Raw genomic sequence first — 25,253 nt, 5'->3', positions numbered from 1 at the left:
ACTGATACGGGCAGGGCATTCCATGAACTCACAACCCGCTGTGTGAAGAATCTACCCCTAACATCTGTCCTATACCTACCACCCCTTAATTTAAAGCTATGTCCCCTAGTAACACCTGACTCCATTAGCGGTAAAAGGTTCTTAGTATCTACCCTATCTAAACCCCTAATCATCTTATACACTTCTATCAGATCTCCCCTAAACCTTCTCTTCTCCAATGAGAACAGCCCCAAGTGCCTCAGCCTTTCCTCATAAGATTTTCCTACCATTCCAGGCAACATCCTGGTAAACCTCCTCTGCACTCGTTCTAAAGCTTCCACATCCTTCCTATAGTATGGCGACCAAAACTGCACACAATACTCCAGATGAGGCCTCACCAGAGTCTTATACAACTGCAACATGACCTCAGGACTCCGGAACTCAATTCCTCTGCCAATAAAGCCCAGTACACCATATGCCTTCCTCACAGCACTATTTACCTGGGTGGCAACTTTCAGAGATCTGTGTACATAGACACCAAGATCCCTCTGCTCATCCACACTACCAAGTAGCCTACCATTAGCCCAGTAATCCATCATCTTGTTATTCCTACCAAAGTGAACGACTTCGCACTTAGCTACATTGAATTCCATTTGCCACATTTCCGCCCAGCTCTGCAACTTATCTATATCCCGCTGTAACCTACCACTTCCTTCCTCACTATCCACAACTCCACCGACTTTTGTGTCATCCGCAAACTTGCTTACCCAGCTTTCAAGTCCTTCCTCTAGATCATTTATAAAGATAACAAAAAGCAATGGTCCCAAAACAGATCCTTGTGGTACACCGCTAGTAACTGCGCTCCAAGATGAACATAATCCATCAACTACTACCCTCTGTCTCCTTCCAGCCAGCCAATTCCTAATCCAAACCTCTAATGTATCCTCAATGCCATACCTCCGAAGTTTTAGCATTAGCCTACCATGGGGAACCTTATCGAACGCCTTACTAAAATCCATATACACAACATCTACTGCTTTACCCTCATCCACTTACTTAGTCACCTTCTCAAAGAACTCAATAAGGTTTGTGAGGCACGACCTGCCCTTCACAAAACCATGCTGGCTATCCCTGATCACGTTATTCCTACCCAGATGTTCATAAATCTTATCCCTTACCATTCTCTCTAAGACTTTGCCTACCACTGAAGTCAGACTCACTGGCCTATAGTTACTAGGGCTATCCCTACTCCCTTTCTTGAACAATGGGACCACATTCGCTATCCTCCAGTCCTCTGGTACTATTCCCGTTGACAATGACGACATAAAAATCCAGGCCAATGGCTCTGCTATCTCCTCCCTAGCTTCCCATAGGATCCTGGGGTAAATGCCATCAGGCCCAGGAGACTTATCTATATTCATCCTTTCCAATATTCCCAAAACCTCTTCCCTGCATATTTACAGGGCATCCATTCTAATTATTTGTGATTCCATATTCACATCAGCAACAGTGTCCTGTTCCTGAGTGAATACTGATGAAAAGTATTGATTTAATGTCTCTCCAATCTCCTCCGCCTCCACACACAACTTCCCACTACTATCCTTGACTGGACCGATACCTACCCTAGTCATCCTTTTATTCTTGACATACCTATAGAAAGCCTTTGGGTTTTCCCTAATCCTACCAGCTAAAGTCTTTTCATGTCCCCTTCTCGCTTCTCTTAGCTCCCTCTTTAGCTCCTTCCTGGCTACCTTATAACTCTCAATCGCCCCTACTGAACCTTCACGCCTCATCTTTACATATGCCGCCTTCTTCCCTTTCACAAGAGACTCCAATTCCTTACTAAACCACGGCTGCCTCACAAGGCCCTTTACACCATGCCTGACTGGTACATACCTATCGAGGACACGCAGTAGCTCCTCCTTGAACAATCCCCACATCTCATTAGTGTTCTTCTCTTGAAGCCTGTTTTTCCAATCCACACATCCTAAGTCATGCCTCACTGCATCATAATTTCCCTGCCCCCAGCTATAGCTCTTGCCCTGCGGCGCACGATTATCCCTCTCCATCACTAAAGTAAAAGTCACCGAGTTGTGGTCACTGTCCCCGAAGTGCTCACCTACCTCCAAGTCTAACACCTGGCCTGGTTCATTACCTAGAACCAAATCCAATATAGCCTCCCCTCTTGTTGGCCTGTCGACATATTGTGTCAGGAAACCCTCCTGCACACATTGTACAAACACCGACCCATCTAATGAACTCGAGCTATAGCTCTCCCAGTCAATATCTGGGAAGTTAAAGTCCCCCATAACAACCACCCTGCTACCTTCACTCTTTTCCTGAATCATCCTCGCAATATTATCCTCTACTTCTCTAGGACTATTAGGAGGCCTGTAGAAAACACCTAACAGGGTGACCTCACCTTTCCTATTTCTAACCTCAGCCCAAACTACCTCAGATGGCAAGTCCTCTTCCATCGTCCATTCCACTGCTGTGATACTGTCTTTGACAAGTAATGCCACGCCTCCCCCTTTTTTACCCTCATAGAGTCATAGAGATGTACAGCATGGAAACAGATCCTTCGGTCCAACCTGTCCATGCTGACCAGATATCCCAACCCAATCCAGTCCCACCTGCCAGCACTTGACCCATATCCCTCCAAACCCTTCTTATTCACATATCCATCCAAATGTCTCTTAAATGTTGTAATTGTACAAGCCTCCATCACTTCCCCGGCAGCTCATTTCATACATGTACCACCCTCTGCGTCAACCTCTATAAGGTCACCCCTCAGCCTCCAACGCTCTAGGGAAAACAGCCCCAGCCTGTTCAGCCTCTCCCTCTAGCTCAAATCCTCCTATCTTGCATTCATCCTTATAAATCTTTTCTGAACCCTTTCAAGTTTCACAACAACTTTCTGATAGGAAGGAGACCAGAATTGCACGTAATATTGCAACAGTGGCCTAACCAATGTCCTGTACAGCTGCAACATGACCTCTCAAATCCTGTACTCAATACTCTGACAATAAAGAAAAGCATACCAAATGCTTTCTTCATTATTCTATCTACCTGCGACTCCACTTTCAAGGAGCCATGAACCAGCACTCCAAGGTCTTTTTATTCAGCAACACTCCCTAGGACCTTAACATGAAGTGTATAAGTCCTACTAAGATTTGCTTTCCCAAAATGCAGCACCTCGCATTTATCTGAATTAAACTCCATCTGCCACTTCTCAGTCCATTGGCCCATCTGATCAAGATCCTGTTGTAATCTGAGGGTAACCCTCTTCACTGTCCACTACACCTCCAATTTTGGTGTCATTTGCAAACTTACTAACTTTACCTCTTATGCTCGCATCCAAATCATTTATATAAATGATGAAAAATAGAGGACCCAGCACCGATCCTTGTGGCACTCCACTGATCACAAGCTTCTAATCTGAAAAACAACCCTCCACCATTGCCCTCTGTCTTCCACTTTGAGCCACTTCTGTATCTAAATGGCTAGTTCTCCCTGTATTTCGTGAGATCTAACCTTGCTAATCCATCTCCTCATGACTCCCCCCAACAACTTGACGACTACCGATGTCAGGCTCACTGGTCCTTACCACCTGGCTTGTCCTTACCACCCTTCTTAAACGGCAGCACTACTTTAGCCAATCTCCAGTCTTCCAGCACCCCACCTGTGACTATCAATGATACAAATATCTCAGCAAAAGGCCCAGCAATCATTTCTCTAGCTTCCCACAGAGTTCTAGGGTACACCTGATCAGGTCCTGAGAATTTATCCACCTTTACACATTTCAAGACATCCAGCATTTCCTCCTCTGTAATATGGGCATGTTGTGAGGTGTCACCATCTATTTTCCTCTATATCTTCCATATCCTTTCCCACAGTAAATATTGATGCAAAATACTCGTTTAGTATCTACCCCATTTTCTGCGGCTCCACAAAAAGGCTGCCTTGCTGATCTTTGAAGGGCCCTATTCTCTCCCTAGTTTCCCTTTTGTCCTTAATGTATTTGTAAAAATCCTTTGGATTCTCCTTAATTCTATTTGCCAAGCTATCTCATGTTCCCTTTTTGCCCTCTGATTTCCCTCTTGAGTATACTCCTACTGCCTTTATACTCTTCTAAAGGTTCACTTGATCCATCCTGTGTATACCTTACATATGCTTCCTTCTTTTTCTTAACCAAACCCTCAATTTCTTTAGTCGTCCAGCACTCCCTGTTCCTACCAACTTTCCTTTCACCTTAACAGAATATACTTTCTCTGGATTCTCATTATCTCATTTCTGAAGGCTTCCCATTTTCCAGCCGTCCCTTTACCTGCGAACAACTGCACCCAATCAGCTTTTGAAAGTTCTTGCCTAATACCATCAAAATTGGCCTTTCTCCAATTTAGAGCTTCAACTTTGAGATCTGGTCTATCCTTTTCCATCACTATTTTAAAGCTCATAGAATTATGGTCACTGGCCCCAAAGTGCTCCCCCACTGATGCCTCAGTCACCTGCCCTGCCTTATTTCCCAAGAGTAGGTCAAGTTTTGCACCTTCTCTAGTAGGTACATCCACATATTGAATCAAAAAATTTTCTTGTACACACTTAACAAATTCCTCTCTATCTAAACCCTTAACACTATCCAGTCCAGTCTATGTTTGGAAAGTTAAAATCCCCTACCATAACCACCCTATTATTCTTACTGATAGTTGAGATCTCCTTACAAGTTTGTTTCTCAATTTCCCTCTGACTATTAGGGGGTCTATAATACAATCCCAATAAGGTGATCATCCCTTTCTTATTTCTCAGTTCCACCCAAATAACTTCCCTGGACATATTTCCGGGAATATTCTCCCTCAGCACATCTTAATGTACTGTGTGCAGTTTTGGTAGGCATACTTATAAAGTATACGTAGAGGTGGAGAAAATATTTACAAAACTAATACCAGACATGTGTGGGGACTGTATCAGTTAAGAATTGACACATTTGGTTTCCTTTGTTTGAGAAAGATAATTTGAGGTGTTGAAGGTTATAAAGAATTGAAATTTTGGTTGCAGAATGCAGATGGGGGCACATACAACTGGTAATGATGCCTTGTCCACTAACAAAATAGCCTTCCTGAGAGACTAGAGAGTCAAGGTTAATGACAGCAAAAAAAGAAAATGAAACTGAGGCAACTTGAGAACAATGATCTCATTGAAAAATGAAGCAGGCTCAAATAGCATAATTATTACTTCAGCAGCAGTGGTATCAGCAGTATCCCTTGTGGACACAACTTCCCACTTTCTACACTTTGAATAACTACCCTTTACTGCCATTCTTGGCTTTCTGATATGAAGCTAGCTAGCAATCCATTCTGTGACTTGTCCCCTGACTCTACATGCCCTGACCATATTTGTCAGTTTACTATGACCTCTTAAGTCCTATGTTCGATGTTCCTGAACCCTTGCAAGTATACAGCAAGACATTAGTACCCTACTCGCCAATGGCCAATCAAAACTCTTAATTGACCAATTAATACAGGCACTTTTGCTGTTCAGGTGAATCAGATGCTAAATGTCCACGTTTCCCAATAAACTGGCAACAGTTGACTGTGCTTGGGGCAGGGTATATTGTGCATCCTGGGCAGACCACTCTGCTCATCAAAAGTATCCACAATGTTTGGCACCCACCACGTCCAATGTTTCTCCAATGACATTAAATATTATTGTGTAACAGCGTTATATGAGAAGCTGCTGTCTTAACCATTTGGACAACATGGTTGTTTTTTTAAATTACAAAATAATACTGATAAAAATATTTTCTGATTCAATACTAAAAGAGAGCAACAGATGTCCATGATGTGTCAGACGGATTGCCATCTTTGTCCACCCCAGACCTCCGGCCTCCTCACTAGGGCCTGCCAGATTGACCTCAGTGACAGCCTGGAATCTTGTTCAGATCAAAGTGGTGCTGGAAAAGCACAGCAGGTCAGGCACCATCCGAGGAGCAGGAAAATCAAAGTTTCAGACAAAAGCCCTTCATCAGGAAAGATCCTGCTCCTCGGATTCTGCCTGACCTGCTGTGCTTTTCCAGCACCACTCTGATCTAAACTCTGGTTTCCGGCATCTGCAGACCTCACTTTTGCCCCCTGGAATCTTGTATCACCTCCTGGCTCCTCTTCCTCAGAGAACTCACTGCAGTCATTTGCAAACTTTGAAATTATGTTTTTTTAAAATCAAAGTGCAGGGACATGGGAGACATCTTGTTGAGATTTTTTTAAAAAAAATTATTAGATTTCCTGTAGTATGGAAACAGACCCTTCGGCCCAACAAATCCACAACAACCCTCCAAAGAGTAACCTACTTACTCTTTGACTAATACACCTGACAACCATGGACAGTTTAGCGTGGCCAATTCATCGAACCTGCATATCTTTGTGGGAGGAAATCACAGTACCTGAACTAAGCCCATGCAGGCAGGGGGAGAATGTACAAACTCCACACAGTTATCCAAAGCTGGAATTGAACGCAGGACCCTAGCACTGCAAGGTAACGGTAGTAACCACTGAACCCCCATGCTGCTAGTGAGAGAAGAAGGAATGGGGCAGAGCAAGGTAACCAGAAACCAGGAGATGACGAGATACTGGCAGACAGAATGGGGACACATTTCCCATGTGAGGTACCATCTTCTAAAAGATACATATTAGAAGTGGGATTTAAACCAACACCTCCAGTTAGAGACCAGAACACCCAGCCTTTATGCAGAAGGATTTAATTCCTTGAGACTAGCACCTTAGACCACTTGGCCATTCTGACACCTATTGAAAGGCTTCCTCTCCCATCTCGGTACTGCAGAATGTTTGAATCAAACACTTGCTCCTTCCTGAAGAAGGGTTTATGCCCGAAACGTCGATTCTCCTGCTCCTCGGATGCTGCCTGGCCTGCTGTGTTTTTCCAGCACCACATTTTTCAACTCTGGTACTCCAGCATCTGCAGTCCTCACTTTCTCCTAGTCAAACACTGTTGCTGCCAACCCTCCATTCATTGTAGATTATCTGTTTATCTGTGTCCAGAGTATCCACCAATTTTGATGTTTTCCCCATTATCTCGAATTCTCGAGCTGCCGAGTAATTAAATGTGTAATCTCAACAACTCGAGTTTCAACTGGACCGTGTATTTGAGGATTATTCTTGATACTTATGGAGAATGTTCGAGGGCAAGATTAGTGGGTGGGAACGCAGTGGACGCGGTGAGAGAATATCCTTAATACTGTATCTTGTGTTGATGTGCACTGAACGCCGCGGAATGGGGCCGGGCTGAGGATTGCCTTATAATATGATATATATGGAAAATGGATTATTTTCGGTCAAATGTTAGGGTCAAGTTTTGTACCTGATCAACCGTTTCTCGTAAAACCAGGGGCAGAAGCACAGCAACAGGCCCTTCGATCGTGATATCAATTCTTAAATTTTAAATTGTTGAACTTGGAAATTGAATTTGGAGAACTGCAAACCTCTTGTGTAAAAAAAAAGTGTTCTTCACGCTTACATGATGGCTTCAAAAGAGCTAGGAATGGTGAGAATGGAGCAGAGGAAGGTAACCAGAAACTGGGAGATGAGGTGACACTGGCTGACAGAATGGGGACACATTTCCCATGTGAGGTATCATCTTCTAAAAGGCACATGTCAGAAGTGGGATTCGAACCCACGCCTCCAGTTGGAGACCAGAACACCCAGCCTTTCTGCGGAAGGATTTAATTCCTTGAGTCTGGCGCCTTAGACCACTCGGCCATCCTGACACATACTTAGCTTCGGTTTTACCTGATATTGACAGACTTTCAAGTTGCTTTTTTTCTGCCATTGTTTCTGTAGCAATAATTGTTCTGTAAATTAAACGAGTATTTTAAAAGTACTCCACAAATGTAAAGGACAGGATCATTACGGTTTAAAGAGGGCAAGCGTCTGATACATCATGGGTATCTTTTCGAGTCTACTGACACCTGTTGCTCTCTTTTGGTACTGGATAAGAAAATATTATTAAAAAACAACCATGTTGCTCAAATGGTTAAGAAAACAGCTTCTTATGTGATACGATAATATTTAAAGTCGTTAATTATTTGTAATTTAATTGTTTTTATTCTTTTTCAAAGTGATTATACTTATTAAACCACATTTCAAAAATTTCTATGACTCTGATTATACAAATTCAAGCTCATAATGCAGTCACCCTGTCAACTGGTTTTCAGTGCATTAGTCTTTTTCCTTAAAACTTGATAAACAAGGTATTTCATTGGTCACTGGAAACTGGAACCTGGTTGCAACAAATGACAGTCGCTGTCATCTACGCTGAGACTGGAAAACAGTGAAAGATGGATTTAAGAATAGATTTCAACTGGACAAGTTTATAAAAAGCCTTAAGAGAAAGACAAGTCGAAAATAACTTTGCATCTCAAATTCATTAGAAGTAATCTTTGGGTTGCTTTCATGTTTAGTGATGATTACCATCATTTTCAAGATGTGGAGGAGCCGGTGTTGGACTGGGGTGGACAAAATTAAAAATCCCACAACACCAGGTTACAGTCCAACAGCTATTACTTTCAAATAAATCTGTTGAACTATAATGAGGACTGTAAGCTGGTGTTGTGTGATTTTTAACTTCATAATTTTTAATACAGATATAAGGCAGACAGAAACTCGGTATATTTTATTACAAAATACTCCACAAGTTGGACAGGAAACCTGGCCTTGAAATTGGGCTTGGAATGTTTGTAAAATGAAATTCCTACGGAGTTAGCACTCTTTACTTCTAACCAGATCATTTGGGTATTCTTTGTTTTGGTTCTGGCTCTTTCCTTTTTTAATCGCGTGTCTCGGGTCACTTGAAATTCCACACACTTACTCCTTTCTCCAAACCTTGCTGTGCGTAGCAGCAGAACAATGTAGTTAGTGCTAATGTAATTGCTGTACTAGTGATTGGGGAATCAAGGGTGTCTTTTCGGACTGGGAAGCGGAAGGATAAGCGTAACCTCGTGAAACCAGCACAATAACGTAGTAACGATTAGATTAGGGACAGCCTCAATTTATATGCCCCGGAAAGATTAATATTTGTGCTGAATATGTGTCGGTTAATTTTCAGATACATTCAGGACAAAGGTGCATTTTGAAAATCAAATAAGAAAAAAAATGTGTCAGAAGTGGGATTCGAACCCACGCCTCCAGTTGGAGACCAGAACACCCAGCCTTTAATGCGGAAGGACTTTACTCCTTGAGTCTGGCGCCTTAGACCACTCGGCCATCCTGACAACGACGAGAACCCTATCGACAGTTTCCCAGATAAAGTAGAAAGGGAAGTCTGTTTCTCTTTTGTTCTATTCACCGTTTTTGTTGTATTTCCTTTCGTTTCTCGCGTGGGATTTTTATTTTTGGCAGTCGCACAGCCGATCCTCCGACAGAAATGCTGCACTGGTTCCTTAATTCAAAATAATCTGCGGCACAGAGAATGCTTAGAATCCCTTAACTCCTGTGAACCTCAAACATTTGACACGAATATTATTCGCAGTATCACGCTGTAGTTGAGAAAATGCGCTAAACGCTAAACACTGATGGAAGATTCCAGCTGGGAGCGGGGGCCACACTGCATTCTGGGAGCTGTAGTTCCGTTGCAGTTGTGCGCATGCGTTCCCCTCCTTCAAAAAGGTTCCCCTCTCTCATGACATTTTTTACAATATGCGTTCTCCGTCTTTTTATTTCATCGATTTAAATTACAAATCGTAATAGGTAGTTGGTTTAGTTGTTTTTTAAAATACTGCTTCGTCAAAAGTCGGGTTGCTGGCGCAGGCGCGGTGTTGTGTGGCCGCCATTTTGTTTTCCTGAAGGGTAAACGGACGCGTTGAAGAGATGGTACCTTTGAGCAGGAGCCTTCTCTCCCTGACGGGTAAATAAATGTCTGTCTGTGTCCATGTCTGGCCCCTGCTGCGGCTGTTTCACCTACTTTTAGGCTTTAACTGAACTGAACTGAACTGAACTGTACTGTACTTGTCCGGGCTCTCGGTTTTCGTCCATGGGGGAATCAGGCGGAGGCGTAAGGGTAGTGGTGGGCAGGCGGAAGGTGACCCTGTGATTGAAGTAACTGAAAGGAAGCCACTCAATGCTTCAGAAATGCAGGGTCGTTACTGTAAAAGCCCCGCAAAATAATCTCGGCTGGATATGTAATGTGAATGGAGTGTTTTTCTGTTTCTCCGTCATTTTCTAATGAATTAATTAATCCAACTATCTCGACATTTCCTATGCATTTAAAGCATCCAAATTGCAGCTTGTTTACCCTTTCTGTATCTTCTAAGTAGAGGAATATTTGACGCATTGGATTAGCTCTCCAGATTGATTTCGGTGTCAAGATTTATTTTAGTCCGTTTGGTTTATTCACTCCAAAATTTCAGCAGTCCTAAGTCTTAACTTTGCATCACAGTATCTCTAACAATTGCGTTTAGTTTGTAAGACACTATCTTTTGCAGTACATTCGCACAGGTGGGACTGTATGTTTCTTGATGTTTTCTAACATTTCCCTTTTTTCCAGTCCCTGAGTGCAGCTTTGGGTATATTATTTCCTCTAGGATGTTTCTTTTCTTGGAAAGCTAGACTTTGGTCCCCTACCTTGATATATTTGAAAAAGTTATTCAGTGGGTTGCTTCCACAGTTGTCATGTAACTGTAGGCATTTGAAAAGACCAAAAGTCATGCTTGTTTTTATCAATTGATTTTTGAAAATAATCCTTGAGGAGCAGTTGTCAAAGACCAGCCTAAACTCACGTACAATGGTTACTGCAGCCATGTACTATCATGCCTGTAGTCATAATTTTAAGTTGGAAGTTGCAAGAGCTACAACTGATTTTCTCAAAGATGGGAAGTTTAATGCTTACCAGTTATGTTTGCATTTCTGGTCAATGATTTTATATTTCTGAAATGTTTGTTCTTCACATTTGCTGTCTGATCATCTGAATGGCAACCTTTTTCATTGTTCTTTAAAACTGTATTTTTGAAGTAACATTGTGAAGCTTATCTGTTTAGCATTTCTTTAAAGGTTATTCACCATCTTTAAGTAAACTTATTCCCTATTCAACTTCCTTTGAAAATTGTGATCTCTTCCTCCTTTCTCTGCACGTTCTCTGCAGCAGTAATGCTGTATTCAGCACTCAGTTCTGCATCCCTGATGTATGCTTCTCAGTATCTCGGTACATTTGACAACAATAAATCAATCAATCACCTTTTTTGCCAGGACACAATTCAACAATTTCTAGGTTGTTGGATAGAGACCAATGTTGGAGGTGTAATAGAAGAGCTGACTAGGGGTAGGGTGTAGCTCTTCAATTCTGGAGATGTGGTGTTATCAGTGTGTTAAATCTTGCACTATCCAGTAGCTTTTTTGTTATAAAGTAGAGTGAAGTGCATTGACTGAAGACTGGCACTTGTCTCAGGTGGCAATTAAGTTGGCACTTAGCTGAAGCAAGGTTCAAACTTCTTAACCTGTGTTTTGTGTTGAGATGCTGGTCTTTTCCATCATTGAGGGTGGAACCATTAGTGGAGCTGCTACCTTCTGTTTAATTGTCCACCGCCATCATGATTCAATGTGGCAAGACTACACCGCTTCAATCTGACCGATGATTGGGAGGCTGGTCTGACATTCTGTCGATCATATTGTTTGGAATGTATATTGTCCTTCTAGTAGCTTCACTAGATTGACATCACACTTTGGTGTTCCTAGCATGAACTCCTGCACAGTTCATAGAACCAGTGTTGATACCGTGGCATTGATAGTAATGCTAGACTGAGGGATGTGCCTTACAGTGAGGTTACAGATTGTAATTGAGTAGATTATTGCTGTTACTAATGATCCATAGCACCTCATGGAGCTACTGTTCTCGATCTGTTCTGTTCAGCAAAGTGGTAGTGCTACATGACAAAGTGGAACACAACCTCTGTGAGTTGCAAATGGGCTCCATTCTTGAGAATGTTCACAAGTCGATTATGACAGGTGGGAACATAAATTGCATTTGCATGTACAAGGAAACTTTCACACCAAATCCTGTATTCGTACGCACCTGCATGAGATCTTGTTCATGTCAGATTTCGAAAAGTGGGGGGCCATCTATATTATTTGAAAGTTTTACTCTTTTATTATTTTCTGATCTGTGGAGAAAGTGTTTCTTATCTATATATTATGAAAAAAAGTTGTTACTAGACAGAGTATTTGTATTTCCTAAATAAGGAAACATTTGTTGACATTTTGTATTACTTTAAGTATAAGTATGATATTGCTCTGCTTTACTCCTTCCAGGTTTCAATGCACCACTTAGATCGGGCCTGATTACATTGATTTCATTTTGAGAACCATAACCCTCTTTATTCACTTGTTTTCCCCCTTCCACTGTGCTGCGTACTGACCAGTGCTGTCAGACACCAAGGGGTTAAAATTCAATCAGGCTGGTAATTGAGCTCAGGATTACAGGTAGCTCAAATTTTGTGCTGTTGTAAATGTAACTGATAGTGAGGTGCAGCTTCGTGCTGATGTGCTGCTGAGTGACCATACACCTTGGCACTGGGTCCAAAAACGCTAGGCTGGTATGGCTTAAAGACAACTCTATCCCTCTTAAAGGAGCAGAGGCTGGAACCGAAGTTTACTTGAGCAGAGAGAAAAATGAAAATGGTGTGACAAGGATGTTGCTGAAAATGTGTCGCTGGAAAAGCGCAGCAGGTCAGGCAGCATCCAAGGGGCAGGAGAATCGACGCTTTGGGCATGAGCCCTTCAGGAATGAGGAAAGCGTGCAAAGCAGGCTAAGATAAAAGGTAGGGAGGAGGGACTGGGGGAGGGGCGTTGGAAATGCGATATGTGGAAGGAGGTTAAGGTGAGGTGATAGGCCAGAGTGGGGGTGGGGGCGGAGAGTTCGGGAAGAAGATTGCAGGTTAGGAAGGTGGTGCTGAGTTTGAGGGTTGGGAATGAGACAAGGTGGGGGGAGGGGAAATGAGGCAACTGGAGAAATCTGAGTTCTTCCCTTGTGGTTGGAGGGTTCCTAGGCGGAAGATGAGGCGCTCTTCCTCCAGCCGTCGTGTTGCTATGGTCTGTCGATGGAGGAGTCCAAGGATGTTGCCAGGGTTAGTGTTTGAGCAATAGGGAGAGGCTGAATGGGCTGGAGCTATTTTCCTTGAAGTCTTAGGCTGAGGGGTGAAGTTATAGAGGTTTATAAAATCATGAGGGGCATGCATAGAGTAAATAGACAAGATCTTTTCCCCAGGCTAGGGGAGTCCAAAACTAGAGAGCATAGGTTTAAGGGGAGAGATTTGAAAGGGACCTAAGGGATAGCTTTTCAACGCAGAAGGTGGTGTGTGTATGGAATGAGCTGCCAGAGGAAATGGTGGATGGTTCAGTTACAACATTCAAAAGGCATCTGGATGGATATACGAGGAGGAAGGTTTTAGAGGGATTTGGGCCAAATACAGGCAAATGGAGCTAGATTTATTTAGGACACCTGGTCAGCATGGATAAGTTGGACTGAAGGGTTCATTTTAATGCTGTATATCTCTGACTCCAAAAATATTTTGTTTTGTTGACTGTTGTGTTGACTTCAGTCTGGTGATATCTGCTAAATCCATCTTGCCACATCTGTAATTTTGAGTTGGTAATTCATTCTGAATCCTACATTTTATATGGTACCTGCAATGCAGCTGAAATGTAGAAATCTAAAATTCACATGAATGCACTCTCTGGCTGTCGAATTTAACAATCATATCTTTGAAGTTGAATAATTGCTGTTAAAAAGAATTTGATTTTTATTGTTGATCTTTTTATGTTTAGGTCGAAGTATTCGCCAAATTGCAACAAGACAAGCTCACCACAAGACTGGTCCTAACTTCCATGATAAATACGGCAATGCTGTCCTTTTGGGAGGACTAACATTCTGTGTTGTAGTTTGGAGCTATGTAAGTTTTTTTAACTTAATGATCTTCTATTTGCTTTTTTCCCATATTTTCAAAATCAAATAAAGACATCATTCAAGTCAAAACTGGTCTGTTAGGTCACTATCAATACTAATAAACTGGTGATGTGGTAGGTACTATTTTATGGCAACTCAGCAGCACAGACGTGGAATGTGTCCCTTGCTTGTGAAATTGGTGCTGAAGCAACAGCAGCATTTCAAAAAATTCAACGTACTTTGAGAGATTTGCCTCATGATGGATATTCATCTGACTTCAAAACTTTTCTAACAATATTCTATCTTTGTTCTGATCTAACTATTAGATACTGATTATAAGCTGGGGGAATCTCTGGAGGGTGTCAACAAGGTTTTCCATGTCTGAAAGAGTTGTTCCATCCAGTAAAAAAATTGTTGATGCCTTTTTCACTAAAATGGAGATGGCGTTCTCCCTGCAAGCTAAATTAAATTGGCAGAGCTTGGACCGTAAATTGGACTGCAATTTAATCAAGAACTTCTGGCTTGATATGAAGCATTAAGTCCCAAATAAGCACTTGTCTGTCTTATCTGGAATTTCAGTCTTCCTAATTAAGCCTTTGAAAGATTTATGGTGGGCATAGGACCCAAGGCCTGTTCTGTCTTTTTGTTGATCATGGTTGATCTATATCTAAGTTCCAGCTGCTGTGATTTGTTTTCTTTAATACTGTTCTCCAGCATTTTCTGTTTCAGCTTTCCAGCATTTGCAATATTTTGTTTTAATTGTTCTCGTAGGTTTGTAATGCTCCCTTTCATAGCCATTATATCTTTTCTAGGGTGTGGTGCTCAGAACTGTTCAATTCGCTATCGTAAATGGCTGGTGGAGGCCTGGTCACGCCTTTAAGCATATTTTAAAAATGTTGAGAATTTTTAATATTAAGGCATCAGAAGGTATAGAGAGAAAGCAGGAATATGACATTGAGAAAAGATTAGCCACAATTGTACTGAATGGCCTACTCCTAGTATCTCTGAACTGAATGCAGTATTCTAAATAAGGTATAACCATTGCTTTGTATTCCTGTCCCCTTGCCCAATGTTCTGATTGTCACTTAATCTAAGAAAATAAATCACAGAAATTGCTGGCAAATTTCAGCAGGTCTGGCAGCATTTGTGAAGAGAACTCCATTAATGTTTCAGGTCTGGTAACCCTTTCTCAGAAATTCTTTTTCTTCACTGCCAGACCTGCAGAATATTTCCAGCAATTTCTGATTTACAACATCTGCAGTTCTGAGTTTTTATTTAATAAGATAAATTGAACTCCCTTTTGAGCCGTAATCTGTGGATTAGTTCCCAGCTCTGTTGCTACAGTTCTTTCCTATTCGAAAGACTTGAATTCAACTAGCTACATAGTGTAATAATTTGTTTGCTTACATGCTTCTGTTTGTATGTAGGTTTCGACACAGACTGGCATAACATGGAACTTATCTCCTGTTGGCAAGATCACCCCTCAAAAATGGAGAGAGGACTAGATGAATGGACCAAGTGTTTGCAAAATAGGAATACGGAGCCTGAATTGCATATTAGTCTCAAGGCTCATTCCTCTTGCTGTAATGATTACCTATGTAAACTGGATTTCATAGTAAGTCAATAAATAATAATAGAAATTTGTATGTTGTGCTCTTTTTGAGGTTGGAGTAGAGCAGGCTTTCGGGGAGGCTGAATGGATAGGTTTGCTCAGCAGTGAAGATGAATTGGAGTTTTCTGATGAAGGGCTCTTCGATTATCCTGCTCTTCGGATGCTGCCTGCCCTGCTGTGCTTTTCAGCACCACACTTTTGACTCTGATCTCCAGCATCTGCAGTCCTCACTTTCTCCATCAGTGAAGGTGTATATTTAACAGCTTGTGTAAAATTCACACCTAATAAGGTTGCTCAGAATGTAGATTGAAACAAAATAAACAAAATATAGTTATGGTGGGGAAGCCAAAAATACTATGTAACTGATTTTTAAAGAAAATGTAGACAATATAAAGCAGGGTTCAGTTATGTCGAGCAAAGAAAATGGGCAAGCATGCAAAAGTTTATCTTGAGATTAGTGCAAGAGGTTAGGATTTGAAAGCCTTTGTTGGAGGACACTGAATCTGGGAATATGGTCTGTTAAAAGTTTTGAATTGTCAACATGCACTCCCTTCACGTCATTTCACAGTGACAGCATTGTATGTTGTCCATAAGTGCACTACCATAATTCAGTGGGCTTCTCTGGCATCTTCCTAACTGTGATCTCTCTTCCTTTGAAAAGCAAGGGCAGCAGATACATGAAAATACATAGAACATAGAAAAGTACAGCACAGAACAGGCCCTTTGGCCCACTGTGTTGTGCTGAGGATTGTTCCTAATCTAAAATAAAATAACGTATGTACCCCTCAATTCACTGCTGTCCATATGTATGTCCAACAGTCTGTTTCCATCACCACCGCTGGCAACGCATTCCATGCATTCATAACTTAAAGAATCTTCTTCTGACATCTCTATACCTTAACTATGACCCTTCGTGCCAGTCAGTCCTGCTCTGGGGAAATGTCTCTGGCTATTGACTCTATCCATGCTCCTCATTACCTTGTGTATATCAAGCAAATCACCTCTCTTCCTACTCCTCCTCCTCTCCAGAGAGAAAAGTCTGAACTTAGTCAACCTCTCTTCATAAGACAAGCCCTCCAGTCCAGGCAGAATCCTGAAAAACCATCTTTGCACCCTCAAGCTTCTATCTTTCCTGTAATAGGGTGACCAGAACTGGACACAATATTCCAAGTGTGGTCTCACCAGGCTCTTGTAGAGTTGTAGCAAAACCTCACAGCTCTTTAACTTGATTCCTCCTGTTAATGAAAGCCAAAACACCATATGCTTTCTTAACAACCCTATCCATTTGGGTGGCAACTTTGAGGGATCTATGCACTTGAACACCCAGATCCCTCTGTTCGTCCACACTGCCAAGAATCCTGTCTTAAATCCTATATTCAGAATTCAAGCTCAACCTTCCAAAATGCATCACTTTGCATTTATCCAGTTGAACTCCCATCTCTCAGCCCAGCTCTGCATCCTGTCTGTCAAGCTGCAGCCTACAATAGCCCTCAATATTATCGACGGCACCTCCAACCTTTGTATCATCTGCAAATTTACGAACTCCCCCCCCCCCCCCCCCCCCCCCAATCTCATCAGTCATTTATAAAAACTCCAAACAGCAGAGGCACAAGAACACAGCCCTGTGGGACTCATCACTGACCTCCAGCACAATTTTTTTCCATCTACAACCACTCTCTGCCTTCTGTCAGCCAACCAATTTGAATCCACACAGTCAAATCTCCCTGTATCCCATACCTCCCGGCGTTATGAAGAGGCCTACTGGGTGAACCTTATCAAATACCTTGCTGAAGTCAATTTTACACCACATCCTCTGCTTTACCTTTGTCGACCTGTCTTGTTAAAGATCTGTGAGGCATGACCTGCCCCCTCAAAGCCATGCTGACTGCCTTTAATCATGCTATGCTTCTCCAAATAGTCATACATCCAATCCCTCAGAATTCTTTCCAAAACCTTGCTGACTACAGCCATAAGACTGACTAGCCTGTAATTGCCAGGGATTTCCCTATTCCCCTTGAAAAGAGCAACAACATTTGCCTCTTTTCAATCCTCTGGTATGACTCCTGTGGAGAGTGAGGAAGCATCAGTAGCTTAGCAACCTCATTTCTCGCTTCCCTGAGCAACCTAGGATAAATCTGGTCTGGCTTGGGGACTTAACAATCTTAATGTCTGCCAAAATTTCCAGTGTATCAGCTTCATGAATCTTGATCCGTTCAAGCCTGTTTCCCAGCTCCTCAAATTTCTCGTTCACAAAAGGTCTCTTTCTTCCATGAAAACTGAAGCAAAAGATTCACTTGGGGCTTCCCTTATCTGCTCAGACTCCATGCACAAGTCCCCTCCGCTATCCCTGATCGGCCCTACCTTCTCCCTGATCATTGTCTTATTCCTCACATATGAGTAAAATGCCTTTGGGTTCTCCTAATCTATCTTGCCAAACCTTTTTCGTGCCCTGTCCTGGTTCTCCTCAGTCCATTTCTGAGCTCCTTTCTAGTAAGACTGTGCTCGATCCTTGCTTCCTCCACCTTGCGTAAGCTGCCGCCTTCCTTTTGATGAGAAGCTCCTCCGTTTTCATCATCCAAGATTCCTTAATCTTACCTCTTCTTGCCTGTCTAGGAGGAACAAAGTTTGTGCATCATTTCATGACAGCTTATTTCCACACTAAGTAAATCGAAGTGAAAATCTAAGTAAAATAACTACTACTCAAACAGTGTCCACATGTCTGTTGTGCCCTTTCCGGAACAATTGCCCCCAATCTGTACTTCCCAACTCCTGTCTGATAGCGTCATAATTTCCTTTACCTCAATTAAATATTCTGCCTTGGTAACTGTTTTTGTTCTCCAAGGCTATGGTAAATGTGAGGCAATTGTGGTCACTGTCACCAAAGTGTTCTCCCACCGTGAGATCTGACAACCACCCTGGCTTATTGCTGAGCGCCCAATCAAAAATGGCCATTCCTCTTATCGGCCTGCCTTCATACTGAGTAATGAAACCCTCCTGAACACACTTGACAAAACCGCTCCAAACCATCTGCACTAAGGAGGTTCCAGTTGATAGTGGGAAAGCTGAAATCACCCATTTAAAAACCACCCTGCTACGTCTGCTGCCCTATGAGTTCTTCCATCTCCCTACTGCCATTGGGGGGGTCTGTTGAAAACCCCCAATGAGATGGCTGCTCCTTTGCTGTTCCTAACTTCCATCCATACTGACAAACCTTCCTCAACAAACTTCGTTTCTGTAGCTGTGTTGCACTCTGATTAGCAATACTACACCCTTTCCTCTTTTTCCATACTGCCTATTCTTTATAAACTTTCTAAATGCTGGAACATCCAGCAGCCATTCTTGCCCCTGTGAAACCCACAGCTCTGTTATGGCCACAACGTCATAGTCCCAAGTACTGATCCATGCTTTAAGTTCATCACTCTTATTTCTGACACTCCTTGCGTTAAAGCAGACACACTTTAACCGATCCCTTTGTTCCTTCACAATTGATTCACTACATCCTATCACTTTCCCTACATCTAACTACCCCCCACCAAATACTACTACCTGCAAGTTCTCCAAGCCACTCACCATCCTGTCTTGGAATTAAATCATCGTTCTTCACTTCAGGGCAAAATCCTGAAATTTCATTTCTATTGATACTGTGGGTTTACCTATAATACATGGCTGGCAGGCGATCAAACAGGCCCACCGACTTCAAGCCTAATTATGGATAGACAATAAATTCTGGTTTGTCCAGTAATGCCCACATCCTACTAGTGAACTTTTTTTAAAAAAACAAATATTCAGATTGTATTCTGATATATTTTCTATATTATAGATAATTTTGAGTTGATTCTTATTTTAATGTTGACTTGGCACTGAGCCACATTTTCTGGCTTAACCATTTCTTCATTCTGTTTTCGAAATACTGAACATTAATTACTTTCTTACCCTTTCTGAAATATCCTGCAAGTATATCCCCTTCTTTGTTATTTCTCCTGTCACTTGCTGTTAATGTCAAGTTTCTGACAGTATTGAAATGATCCTGGTCAAGGTGGCAAACAGCATGCAATACAACCTTAATTAATTTATTCAAGGTATTTTTAAACTGGGGCTACAATATACAAATCCTTGAAGTAAAATTGTGCCTGATGTGATTCCAAAGTCATATTCTAGGTAAATCCATGATTGCTGCCTTTTTCTCATTAAAGTATAATGATGCAAATAATCTGAATATCAAGGCTTCGGATGAGACACGCAAAACTTGAAAAGGCTTCTGGCTCATGTTTGTCATGCTTCAAACATTCCTGGATGTGTGTGGACACTGCATGATACCAATGATTAGCTCGACTACAATGCCCACCTTTCGTGGTCAAATTGTTTGCTGATACTCGTCGCTAGTGGAGAGAAAATCAGTGCCGTGTAATTGTACCTTCAAAATTACTAAACAAAAAGGACAACATCAGTACGGAATTAAAAACTCAAACAATCATTTGAGGAATGCATTTTTACTACTGATTTGGAGATGCTGGTGTTGGATTCAGGTGTACAAAGTTAAAAGTCTCTCAACACCAGGTTATTTAGTCCAACAGGTTTATTTGGAAGAACTAGCTTTTGGAGCGCTGCTCCTTCAGGTAATTGTGGAGAATAAGATTGTAAGACACCAAATTTATAGCAAAAGTTTACCATATGATGTAACTGAAATTATATATTGAAAAAGACCCGTATTGTTTGTTAAGTTTCTCATCTTTTAGAATGGGCATGTTGGTTTCAGTTCTTTCATATGTAAATCACAAAGCTTCTTTTTAAAAGTTACATTCTTAAGTGCACTTTAACAATTGGTGTCATGTCGGACCAGATAAGGTATTGAAGGTGTTAACTCCCTGTGAGGCTGTCTGTGCCAGAATGGTTAGACTGATTTAATCTAAAAATCGATTTACAGAATCATACATGGATTCATGCAGTTTTTGCTCAACATGGTCATTCTAAAAGATGAGAGACTTAACAAACAATCTGGGTCTTTTTCAATATATAATTTCAGTTACATCACACTGTAACCTTTTGCTATAAATTCTGTGTCTTACAATCTTATTTTCCACAATCACCTGATCGAGAAACTCGGGCAGTGTGTTGGAGGAGTGGAGCAATGTGCCGCAGCCTCAGAGACAGCTGCTGAATCCTCTGCAGGCCAGGTCCAGGCTCTGGAGTGCCGAGTCCGGGCCTTAGAAGAACATATCAATGACCTTGAAAATTGAGGTCGTCGATATTTGGTTGCTGGGCCTCCCCGAAAGGGGAGAAAGGCCAGCTTGTTGATTTTCTGGAGCAATGGCTCCCACAGCTGCTGAAACTGGAGTCGGAGCTGGGCTGGGTGCGGGTTGAGAGGGCTCACCGGGTTGTTATGTACAGACCCGGGTTGGACCAGCGCCCCCGCCCGGTCCTCGTTCGACCTTTGTACTCCAGGGAAAAACAAATGCAGCTGGAGGCCTCCAGAATCTTAGGGAAGGATCCAAGATCCAAGTGATCCATAATAATGTTGTTCCAGGACTTCTCTCTGGTTGTGGTTCGCAAGAGGAAGGCATTCGACAAGGGATTTATGCTTCAGTCATGGAGGATCTGTGTATAACTTTGGATCACTGGAATAAGTAAAATAATTCCTGGATGCTCACAAATAGACTGCAGGATTTGAACTATATGGATAATGACTTTTTTATTCTCCTCTATCTTTTCCATCCTTCCTCAAGTGGGGGTGGGTGGGGTTGGTTCTTTCTCCTTTTTTTTGACCCTTATCTATAACTCGTTCAGTTTATCTGATTATTGGGGGATGATTCTGAATTTTCTTTTGTTCCTTAATATTTGCTGGGATTGTAATTTCATATATCTTATCTTATGTTGCTGTTTTGTTAAGTGTGCCTCGGTAATAGTGTGGAGGGGGTGGGTTGGTCACCAACTTTTAACTCCTGTATTATAAGATATAGGCATTTGTTTATTCTACTTTGTAATATCTGGGCCGAGGGCATGGTTCTAGCTGGGAGATGTTATGGTGTGATTACTGGAAGGTAGGAGTGTCTCCTGTGGACAAGGGGGATAAGTCTCCTTTTAAATATATCTTTTTTATGGTTTCTACCCAATGTCTTTTGGGTGGGATTCTTTCTCCTGGGGGATCTCGCACTTGCTTGAACGATCACGGCTAGTCATTTGTTTAAGTGGTGCACCTGGAATGTCAAGGGGAGCCACTCACCAATCAAAAGGAAAAAGATATTATCACGTCTTAAAAAAGGAGACACATCTACTTGATAAGGAGCGTTCGAAGCTGCAATAGGGTGGATTTGGCCAGGTGTTTTTTTCATCTTTCAGCTCAAAAAGTAGGAGAGTGGCTATTCTTATTTGGAAGAATCTTCCCTTCCAAATGCTAAACCAGATAAAAGATGAGTCTCGACAGTGTATATTCCTTCAAGCCCTAATATATGGAGGGGAATATGGGATCTTGAATCTTTACTGCCCCCCGGCACACCTTTTTATATTTGTAACAGAAGCATTCTCCAAGTTGATGGCTCTCGGGGTGCGCCACACAATTATAGGGGGAGATTTTAATTGTATTATCAACCCTGAGGTGGACAGGATACTTAGGACCTCTGCGGATATACCTATGAGATCTAGACAGTTGGCTGATCTGAATAGGGAGTTGGGACTGGTAGATTTGTGGAGGTGTCTTCACCCTAAGGGTAGAGAGTTGTGCTTTTTATTCCAATCCACACAAATGCCATACCAGACTTGATATGTATTTTGTCCCTCCAACCTTTCTAAACTCAATATTATTTTGTAAAGTAGGTAATATAACTATTTCCAACCATGCCGCGGTATATATGGAGGTTAAGACTAGTGATGGCGAAATGGGTTCCCAACATTGGTGTATGGACCCTTTCCTTTTAAAGGATAGCAAGTTCATAAAATATTTCTCACAGGAATTTAAAACTTTCTGGGATATCAATTCAGGCATGGCCAGTAACCCACCGGTGATGTGGGAGACTGCTAAAGCATACACGCGAGGCTTGATTATTTCATATTCTGCAACCCGGAAAAGACAAAAGAGAGACCAACAGTGTCTGCTTGAGGCTCGCCTGAAGGCAGCTGAGACAACTTATGTTGACAGGCCCTCCATTACAAAACTACGGATCACGGCCCTCAGGGCAACTTTGAATACCGCATTTACTCAAACAGCAAAGAGGGGAGATACTTACGAAGCAGAGATGATCTGAATACGGTGATAAGCGGGCAGATATCTAGCATACCTTGCCAGAAAGAAAAAGGCTCCCCAATCCATTACGTCTATTAGAGAGAATGCTGGTACCCTGACTTTTGATCATAAAAAGATCAATGCAGCCTTCAGAAAGTTCTATTTTGAATTGTGTAAATCGGAGGGCTGTGAGAATAGAATGGAGAAGATGGAGTCCTTTTTTTAAAAATCTGGCCCTCTTGGGCCTAACCTTGGAGTAGGTGTCGTTCTTGAATGCCCCCCTGATAACCCAGGAAGTACAGGAGGTGGTGAGGCAGCTCCAGAGCAGTAAAGCGCCCAGGCCAGACGGATTCCAGGCTGAGTTCTACAGAATGTATAGGTGAATTGGTCGGGTCACTTTTGAATATGTATAATTAATCACACAGTCAGGGTTGCCTCCCGCCTTCTCTGAGAAAAGCAAATATCTCCCTCATTCTTAAGAAAAGAAAAGCCCTGGATGACTACATTTTGTACAGACCTATATCCTTATTGAATGTGGACATTAAAATTCTTTAAAAATTGGCATTAAGATTGGAGAGGATTTTATCATTCATTATAATAGAGGATCAGACGGGGTTTATAAATGGCCGCAGATCAATTAATAACATTAGAAGAGTGTTAAACATAGTACAAGCTTGCCAGCAGGGAGTGATACCGGGATTAATTGTCCTTCTAGATGCAGAGCAGGCATTCGATCAGGTCGAATAGCCATATCCCAATAGTCTTTGGAACGGTTTGGTGTTGGAGAGGTCTTTACTAAATGGGTTACAGTATTATATAATGACCCCAAAGCAGCGGTGATCACTAATGGTGTAAGTTCTGGTGTAAGTGTTGGCAGAGGTTGTCGTCAAGGATGCCCTCTCTCACCGTTATTATTTACTCTAGTGATTGAGCTGCTGGCGGATGCTATATGAACTGACCCTAATATAACAGCCCCAGAGGTTGGATCGGGCAGCATAAAATCACTGTCTATGCGGATGACATCCTTCTTTTCCTAAATGACCCATTGACATCTGTGCCCCGCTTAATTCAGGTAGTTAACTTATTTGGTATCTTCTCAGGTTACAAAAACAATTTTATGAAATCAGAGGCCATGCCGCTAGGAAGTCTTACCAGCATATCCAATTTTCTGGATGGATCCCACTTCCCCTTTAGGTGGTCACTGGGAGGTTTTCTTAAGTATTTTTATTACTCTGATATTTGGTCAGCTATGTGAAGCTAACTATACACACTTATTAGATAAAATAAGACAGGACGTTCAACGCTGGCAAGATCTCCCGATATCTTAGAACATAGAACACAGAAAAATACAGCGCAGTACAGGCCCTTTGGCCCTCGATGTTGCGCCGATCTAAGCCCACCTAACCTACACTAGCCCACTATCCTCCATATGTCTCTCCAATGCCCGTTTAAATGCCCATAAAGAGGGAGAGTCCACCACTGCTACTGGCAGGGCATTCCATGAACTCACGACTCGCTGAGTATTCTTGGCTAGGAAGAATAGCTTTGGTTAAGATGAATATCCTATCTCGTCTTTTGTACCCCATGAGAATGCTCCCCTTGATGCTGTCGAGACAGGCGCTGCATAGGCTCTATTGTTGGCTTGACTCCTTTATTTGGAGTCATGGATGGCCCCTTATTAAATTAGATAAACTGCAGCTCCCACAAGTAAGGGGACTTCAGGAGGTACCAATTAAGCCCTCTGCTATGTAACTGACTGGGTCTCCTGTGACTCATAACCAATCTGGTTAGATATTGAGGGCTCCCAAGCAAAATGTCCCCTCATCAATCTACTCTTCATGGATAAGATGAGAGTTATTACAGATCATTGTAAAAATCCTATTGTATTAAATACAATCAAAGCTTGGAGGATAATGCGATAGGCTGAGGGTAATCTACAAAAAAAGCCTCCCCTTATATCCTTATTGTGGGATTTCAGCCAGGGCTGACTGATGATTAGATTAGATTCCCTGCAGTGTGGAAACAGCCCCTTTGGCCCAACCAGTCCTCCAAAGAGTGACCCAGCCAGACCCATTTCCTTCTGACTATGGGCAATTTAGCATGGCCAATTCACCTGCAGGAGGAAACCAGAGAGAATGTGCAAACTCCACAAAGACAGTCACATGTGTCTGGAATTGAACCTGGGACCCTAGTGCTGTGAGGCAGCAGTGCTAACCGCTGAGCCACTGTGCTGCCCATGAATGTGCATTTTAAAACCTGGGACTCCAGAGGTATCTCCTGTTTGGGAGATCTGTTCAATGGGGAGGTCTTGATGTCCTTTGAACAGTTACGTCAGAAATTCAAGTTGTCCAGCAAGGACCTTTTTTCGATATTTTCAAATACAAAACTTTATACAAAAGAAAACCACATTGATGATTAATCCTTATAAATCGGATATGGAAAGGAGAGTGCTTCGGCCGATAGGTATGCCCTTGGTCAGTACTCTCTACCACTTGCTACGTAATA

The 25,253-nt window shown here is 42.1% G+C and overlaps 1 protein-coding gene and 2 non-coding genes across 3 annotated transcripts; 1 reads left to right on the top strand and 2 right to left on the bottom strand.

Moving 5' to 3' along the window:
* Nucleotides 1-7,641: 7,641 nt before the first annotated feature.
* On the bottom strand, nucleotides 7,642-7,756 carry trnal-caa (transfer RNA leucine (anticodon CAA)). Its single transcript has 2 exons — nucleotides 7,719-7,756; nucleotides 7,642-7,687 (listed from the first exon to the last, which is right to left on the bottom strand). It is a non-coding gene; the product is annotated as a tRNA-Leu (tRNA).
* A 1,387-nt stretch (nucleotides 7,757-9,143) lies between these two features.
* trnal-caa (transfer RNA leucine (anticodon CAA)) lies at nucleotides 9,144-9,259 on the bottom strand. The gene is made up of 2 exons: nucleotides 9,222-9,259; nucleotides 9,144-9,189 (listed from the first exon to the last, which is right to left on the bottom strand). It is a non-coding gene; the product is annotated as a tRNA-Leu (tRNA).
* Nucleotides 9,260-9,785: 526 nt separating this feature from the next.
* Nucleotides 9,786-15,564, top strand: LOC132820147 (cytochrome c oxidase subunit 7B, mitochondrial). Its single transcript, XM_060832092.1, has 3 exons — nucleotides 9,786-9,891; nucleotides 13,803-13,927; nucleotides 15,348-15,564. The coding sequence occupies exons 1-3, from the start codon at nucleotides 9,855-9,857 to the stop codon at nucleotides 15,423-15,425; spliced, it is 240 nt and encodes a 79-aa protein (XP_060688075.1). The 5' UTR covers nucleotides 9,786-9,854; the 3' UTR covers nucleotides 15,426-15,564.
* The last annotated feature ends 9,689 nt before the right edge of the window (nucleotides 15,565-25,253 follow it).

Source organism: Hemiscyllium ocellatum, chromosome 11, assembly GCF_020745735.1.
Source record: "Hemiscyllium ocellatum isolate sHemOce1 chromosome 11, sHemOce1.pat.X.cur, whole genome shotgun sequence".
NCBI classification, from domain to species: Eukaryota; Metazoa; Chordata; class Chondrichthyes; order Orectolobiformes; family Hemiscylliidae; genus Hemiscyllium; species Hemiscyllium ocellatum.
This window is presented reverse-complemented; position numbering and strand designations above follow the sequence as displayed.

Excerpts from the sequence above, each read along its gene's own strand:
- LOC132820147 (XM_060832092.1), top strand. The coding sequence starts at position 9,855 with ATGGTACCTTTGAGCAGGAGCCTTCTCTCCCTGACGG. Across the intron at positions 9,892-13,802 it reads GAGCCTTCTCTCCCTGACGG|GTCGAAGTATTCGCCAAATT; the intron begins GTAAATAAATGT and ends TTTTATGTTTAG. Across the intron at positions 13,928-15,347 it reads GTGTTGTAGTTTGGAGCTAT|GTTTCGACACAGACTGGCAT; the intron begins GTAAGTTTTTTT and ends GTTTGTATGTAG.